General features: G+C 37.7%; 1 protein-coding gene across 1 annotated transcript in view; it reads right to left on the bottom strand.

Moving 5' to 3' along the window:
* The window catches only part of LOC104406775 (bromodomain-containing protein 9-like), a gene marked incomplete at its 5' end in the record, with an annotated part of 19,757 nt that extends 14,311 nt beyond the window's left edge, over positions 1-5,446 (bottom strand). The window contains 4 exons of the mRNA XM_010015865.1: positions 356-531; positions 1,288-1,398; positions 4,369-4,513; positions 5,386-5,446. Coding sequence (XP_010014167.1) covers positions 356-531; positions 1,288-1,398; positions 4,369-4,513; positions 5,386-5,446 — 493 coding nt within the window. The remainder of the gene's footprint in view (positions 1-355; positions 532-1,287; positions 1,399-4,368; positions 4,514-5,385) is intronic.
* Between the last annotated feature and the right edge of the window lie 2,260 nt (positions 5,447-7,706).

The raw sequence follows: 7,706 nt of genomic DNA on the forward strand, positions 1-7,706 counted from the left end.
GGGGAGTGGGGAGAGAGGAGAGACATGACACAAAAATGCAGAAGGTATTTATGGCTATGTTAAAAAAAAGGACATTTCATGCCTTCATGGGAAGAAACTACTCTTTTAATACAAAGAAGGATGAAAATATCTATGTATCTGTATCTCGACTGCATTTAAAAGATTATGTAGTCATTCTTTGAACTGTTTGTTTCAAGTTGGGAATCACTATATTAAAATACAATAAAATTGCCCATTTATCCTATGGACCACAAGGAGAAAGGCTGAAACTAATTTATTTTCCCTCAATTCTTTGCTGGTATCTATTATTACAAAAGCTGCAACAGCCAGCAAGCATGCCCATTAAAACCTTTACCTAATAACTTCTTTATTTTGCTTTTTGGATTTCTTGGTAGTCTCTGCTTGTACAGGAACAACTTCAGGGACAGGTTCCTCAACTGCTGTGTCTTCATCACCCAAAAGAGCTGCCTGCTGAGAAAAATCCATGTCCTGCATAAACGACATGCTGCGCTTCAAAGCTAACAGCCGTTCCTAGAATCAGAAAGGACAGAGCGGCAGGGACTTAACCTTTCCCTCATAGCCAAGATGCTATGATAATGGGATGGGATGGGAATGGCCATGGCCTTATTTTGTTCTTAATGCCTCGTTTCCAATGGCGATGCAACATGATTTGGTCATGGTAGCATGGCATCAGAATTTCTGCAGCCCAACTATCAAGAGAGAAACAAAAACAAAAAAAAAAACTGCATATGCAAAGACAACTGCCTATTTTACACAAAACTTACCATAACTGCAATACATGCATGCACACATACACACAGAGCAGCTACCAAAATAAGTTCATTTTACGAGCCAACAACTGCATTTGAGTAAAAAGCATTTGCACATACACATCTGTAAAACTCCCAAAACCTCCCCTACACCCACCACCTTCAAAAAAGGTTTCTGTTTATTCAGAACAAAACATAAATGAGATCTTGTTTTTAAAATTTCAGCCAAAACCAGCATTTAACACTTTCGGTTTATATACACGGATCCTAATTGCTTCCACTGAAGTCAGTGGAAAAACTTCCTCAGACTTCACTGGTGCAGAAAAGTTGAGAAATACGCGTGTGGTTATAGCAAGAATGCTATCAAGCATTTAAATATAGCAGCCCTAACAGGCATTGCTATAATTTATCACAGATAGATGAAATAACATTTATCTTTGTAATTAATCGTTCCTTTTAAGTATGGCAAAAAAACCTGCAAAGAGTTTCTGCTTTTTGTTTTTAAAAGGTTTCTTACTTTGCTCATCATCTTAAAGCCTGTGTGCAGTATCTTCTTGGCTAGTTTGTAGTAAACAGTATCTGGTCTGTTGTAAGTCATTGCATTATCACACATCAGTTTAAAATCTGCCTGTAAAACATAAACCAAAAGAACTGTTAAAATTCTGAACTCCTTTTGTAAAGGAGTGGAAGATACTTTTCCATCATGGCAGCTCTGTGACGAACAAAGCAATATTTTAGCAGAAGGCTCATGGAGTAAACACAACCCAAAGATTTGAGCCCTTTGTGCTTCTTCAAGTTTTGTTTGGAATAGGCTTTCTGGTTTTAAAAAAGAATACTTTACTTTTCCCCAAATGACAAACGTAACATTTCTTCCTTATACAAATGGACAGTGGAGAAATTCATAAAAGGGCTGAGGCACCAAGGTAAGTACTTTTTGGTAGTTTTGCCACCTTCTGAACCAGAATAGACTTGAGAAATACAAAATTATCAGAAAGATTCAAAACATCTTACATAAAATTTTAGTTCTAGTAATCTGACCACCTTTTCAGTCATTTGCGCTAAAACAAAAACAACAAAAAAAGAAAACTTCAAAGCACAGGAACAGCCAAGCCTGATTTTGTCTTCTCCTTTGAATGGTTTTCCATGAGACATAACGTCAAGTAATTTTTACTGATGCAAGTTCCCAAAACAAAAGTACAACACACTCCACTGTGAACAGAACCAAAAAATTTGGGTGCTTTTTTTTCTAGTCATATGCTATTCCTAGGAAATAGCATATAAAATGTTATTAGAAACTCTGTGAAACACTGAATTAAAAACACATTATTATACGTCTCTGAAAATTTCTGAAGTTGTCAAATCAATAACCAAGAATCACACACTGGTCTTTCCAGGCACCTCACAAACTAGATCCTAACAAATTCAACTGATGATTGATTTAAGAATATATTTTTCTCTCTTAATTTTTCAGTATTTAAACAATGATTGTTCAAGCAATCAGGTTTCATTCATTCTGTAAACACAAATCCTAAATTGTTTTGTGCACAGGAGTCCATTATATTTGAAAAAGAATTGATTATGTGCAAAAGCGTGTGCAAACAAAATGGTATGCTTTATGATAAGTTAACCCACTCAGTTTTCAGACCAGTGAATAGATTTGCTGAGACAAAGATATTTTAAGGTTACTGCTGTGGTTGGACATAGATGTATTTCTACAGACTTTTTCTGGCACCCAACATTTACAAAAAATAACCTTGCCCTACTGCAATTCTGACCAGACTCTTCAAAAAACACACCCCAAAATTGGTTTATTTCCGGTTTCCACACAGAGATGTCAGAGCAGTGCTTTCCCAGTCATTTAGTAGTTGCCATCAAGCCCACACTAAGCAAGTAGGTGAACATAGTTTAAATTGGCAGTCTGTGACTTTCTATGGCATTTAAGACATCTGCCTTTGCTTAATGAGATCATCACAAAACCAGAAATTGAGAAGGTGACATGGAGGAGGAGGAAACTATGAACCAAGCAGCAGATAAAGAAGCCCACGTGAGCTATAAATCTAGTGGTGGCCTATGAAATGCTGCAGAAAAAGACAGTCTTTTGCATGCCCAACTTTGAAGCGGACCATTTTTTGGCAATAAAACTGACAAGTTCTCTGCAGCAATTTCCCCTCTTCTAAATACAGCAAATGGTTCTTGTGGATCCTACTCTTAGACAGATTATTTATTGGCTTGTGACTAGGCTCAGCTAGCTACAATACATGCATTATAAATGAAAGATAACCCTTCAAGCAGGCTTCATTTGAGAGGTTAAAACCCCATAAACTTCATTTCTGTATGATACAGAATTGTAAAAGCAAAAGCATAATTAGGTATACATATATCTCTTCGTCACTGTAGGGTAGACAGACTTCTATCAACCATTTCATTGCTCCTCAGAATATCATCAGAAATCACCTCTCTTTTCAGAAGAAATAGAACCTGTCAGTCTAAACAATACTGCGATTTTCAATTTTTTAGGTTGCTATTTTCCCAGTTTCAATATTGCAACCGTCCCTGTAACTAAATAGAGCCACAGAGCTCCCATTCACAATTCCTTTTTAAGATGATGAATAAGACAATCCAGCAAGCCATTAGAATTTAGAGACCTGAGGCTACTGCTAGTGGCAATGCTATTATGAATCCTTCTTTACTATTTCCTATAAATCTCTATACCTTTTTTGAAAAATAAAGCATACATAACAAACAGAATAATCAAAGCACCTATAGGAAATATAAGCCATTCTTTGCTCACCTTGCTGGACCTTTCAAAAGAAGAAATTAACGCTGATAAGCAAGCCAATGCTCTCTGCCAAGTCTATTGCTATATAAACACCACTCTATAAAGCAGTAATACTGAAGGCAGCAAACAGAACTCCATGAATCAGTTAAAAACCCCTCCTTTCCTTCCAGCAGCTTGCAATACCATCAGAGATTTCTTACTGCACTGTCTGTAAAACCACAATGCATCTGATAAAGCTTTACAGCAATAGTAATACACAAAATAGCCACGGCAAGTTGCCAATAGACCTGCCAGGTAAGTTTCTGCCAAAAGACCATTCCAAATGAAGTTATATGGAAAACAGGATAGTTAAAGATAAAAAACATGTAGTTATTACTGAATCTTACACAAAATGCTTTAGTATATCCACAGTTTTCTTGCAGAAATTGACATTAAACACCCTAATCAGGTCTAAATAAAAAACCCAAACCAAATAAACAACAAAACCGAACCAAAACCCTACCCCCCATTCCAAAAACAGTAAACAAACACCAAAACAAAGAGCTCCAGGTTCTTTAATGAATTCTATAGAACCTTAGAGCATGTCCTCGGTTTTCACAGTAATTTGCAGTAGACTGTAGTAGAATCTGACAAATATAGAGCTTCCTCAGTGAAAAACAAAGCAAGAAACCCATTCTAACACACACAATTATTTTTATAAAGTGCTCAGCTCTGTAAAAATTGACATTAAAATAATTGTAAGAAAGGCTGCTACAGCTAAAAAGAATCTTCAGTTTCTTACTAAAGAGCTCTGAAATAACTAAGTCTCTATGAATTTACCTTGAATTCAGTGACTGATTTGTATTCATTTGCTGCAATTTTTTCCTTCATTGTACCAAAATCCATGGGGTGCTTTATTATCATAGAATATCCAGGAGCAATGGCATCCGTGACTGGAAAAGCAAAAAACCCATGAGGATCTTTCCTAAAAATAAAAACAATACATTTAGATTTTGATCAGCAAACAAAATGATCATTGTTTTCATACTGCATTAATGGTATAAAAGGAATAGTACTACTTAAAAACAAAAAAACCCCTAACAAACCACACACTAAAAGCACTCTCATAAAACAGAGTAATATTTGAAAATTTTCCTGATACAGGAAAGAATGTTGGTTACACATATGTAGACTTCTTTTGAAAGAGACTCAGCTAGTTCTTGAATTAATTATTTCTTGCATGCTTTCTGTGCCTCAAATGGGTCTTTTGTCTTCACTGAGTAATAAATTCTTCTTGTTCATGAGGTCCTCTAAAAATAACTACAATGTTTCATATTTTCAAATTAGTTCCAAATTAGCTTACTGCTATGTGATGAAAAAGGAATATTAATTATAATTTTTTTTAAAACATGAGCCACAGGGTTAACATCTTATGGAAAACAATAAAATAAAAAGCCTCTCCAACTTCATGAAGTAAGCAGGTATAAACTTGCTTCGGTATTTGACACAGAATAACAAAAGTTCATAAGAAGAGTTCAATCTTTTAAACTATTAAAATTAATAACTGTTTTTAAATTCCTAAAGTAAGCCATTAATATTTAATAAATTTATAATGGCAACATAGCCTCTGCCCAAAACACTTCTCCACCAAAAGCTAGAATTGCATACATGGTAATAATTTTCCTCAACTAATCTTTAAAACCGCCAGGTTTGATATGGTTGCAAAGATTACCAGACATATTACAGCCAGTCTTTAGGCACTCTTTTCAAACAGAAAACCAGGATAAGAAGTTGTAAGGTAACAGATATAATTATGCATTAGACACCAATGACAAAGCTGAAGATGCACTTAACTACCTTTGAAGCTGGCGAAGGAAGTGTTCTAGTAATTGCTGGATTGGTGTGCTCTCATTTTCAGCTGCAGTTTGAGACAGAAACACAGATAAGTACAATGAAACAGAATATAGGTATATATATTTACTTAAAAATATAAATACCGGGGAGAAAATCTTAACTACAAGTACAGCTTGCACTGATCTGAAAGTCAGCAAGACATGGATTTAAAAGCAGAAGTAAATCAGACTTCTAAACATGTAGTAACTATTTCTTCTCCTTTACTACTGAGTTCAAAACCCAATAAAAATTAGCAGACATTAAATCAGATGCAATGCTGTCTAGCAGTTGTAAGAAAACATATTAAGGTGAAATGAAGGTGTTTTTACAGGAAAAGTGAAATTTGGTTACTCAAATACTGCAGTTGGGAAATTCACATTCTTCCAGCATATTATCCATGCAATTTTAATGGTTTCTTTACCATGATACCCATGCAATTAGCTTCTCTAAATCTTTTCGGTCAAAAAGCAGAGTGACAAATAGATCACTGGCAAGAGAAATACTGATTACCATTTCGCTTCCATACAGATCAAACAGTAAATGCTACAATTTAATTACCTATTCCATGAATGTACTTCAGAGAGACTGGCTTTAATGTGAAGTTTGAAAAAATAAAGCAGCAGCATGCTGAAATCTAGCTCTTCTAGAACTGAAACTCCAGCTCTTCTCATGCTAATGAAGAGATACGTGCCTTTTTAACCAGAACAGGTAAGGTCATTTATATGATTTGGAATGGCATTTTCCAAGCAGGTGAAAATAGAAGCCTAATGAATATAGAGATCAGTTTTTAGCTTGTCAGGCTCCAGGCTACTAGGAGACATAAAAGTTTGACCAGAAAATTTCAGTTACCCTTATTAGGTCATCTTGACAGCTGATGGACATCATTCCTCAATTTAATGTGCAGACATAAATAGAAATTTCTTCATTAAATTACCTACCAGTCAATGGGCAATGTTCCAAAGACAAGACACACAACACTCCTAAAGACACAAAATTTTGCTACCAAGTTCCTTTTCCAGGAAAAGGGGAAAAAGGAAGACCCAGGGAACTACAAGCAGGTCAATCTCACTTTGGTGCCTGGTGAGATCATGAAGCAGATATTCCTGGAAACTATGCTAAGGCACATGGACAGCAAGAGGGTGATTGGTGACAGTCAACACAGCTTCACAAATGGCAAATTGTGCCTGACAAATCTGGTAGCCTTCTGTGATGGGTCATGGTGTTGGTGACTGATGTCATCTAACTGGATTTGTGCAGAGTATTTGACACTGTCCCACATGACATCCTTGTCTCTAAATTGGAGAGGCATGGATTTGACGGACGTATCACTCAGTGGATAAGGATCTGGCCAGATGGTCTGACTCAAAGAGTTGTGGTCAATAGCTGAATGTCTGAGTGGAGATCGGTGAAGGGTGGTGTACCTCAGGGGTCAGTATTGTGACCAGTGCTGTTTTACTATCTTTATTGGCAACATAAACAGTGGGATTGAGCACACCCTCAGCTAGTCTGACACCACCACCAAGCTGTGTGGTGTAGCAGACATGCTGGAGGGAAAGGATGTCATCCAGAGGGACCTGGACAGGCTAAGAAGGTGGGCCCCCTGCAAACCTCACCAAGTTCAAGAAGGCCAAGTGCAAGATCTTGCACATAAGTCAAGGCAATTCCAAGCACAGGCTCAGTGGAGACTGGATTGAGAGCAGCCCTAAGGAGAGGGACTTGGGGGGTTCACTGATGACAGCCTCACCACGGCCCAGCAGCGAGTGCTTGCAGCCCAAAAACCAACTGTGTCCTCGGCTGCATCACCAGCAATGTGACCAGCAGGTCAAGGTAGGGGATTCTGCCCTTCTACTCCACTCTGGCGAGACCTCCCTGCTGCAGTCCTGCATCCAGCTCTGGGGCCTCCAATATAAGAAGGATATGGACTTGCTCAAGCAAATCCAGCACCTCTCCTACGGAGACAGGCTGAGTTGGGCTTGTTCAGCCTAGATAAGAGAAGGCTCTGGGGAGACCTTAGAGCAGAATCCAGTGCCTAAATGGGGCCGACAAGAAATCTGGAGAGGGTCTTTTGGCAAGGACAGGTAAAGACAGGACAAGGAGAATGGCTTTAAGCTGACAGAGGACAGATTTAGCTTAGATAGATACAGGAAAAAATTATTCACTGTAAGGGTGGTAAGACACAAGGAGAATCTGTGGTTCAAGGAAGTGTTCAAGGCCAGGTTGGACAGGGTTTTGAGCAACCCTGTGGAGGTTGTTGTGGAGACCAGTAAAGAGCGGTGTCCCTCAGG

The sequence above is a fragment of the Nestor notabilis genome, unplaced genomic scaffold (genome assembly GCF_000696875.1).
Source record: "Nestor notabilis isolate BGI_N333 unplaced genomic scaffold, ASM69687v1 scaffold6216, whole genome shotgun sequence".
In the NCBI taxonomy this organism is placed as follows: Eukaryota; Metazoa; Chordata; class Aves; order Psittaciformes; family Psittacidae; genus Nestor; species Nestor notabilis.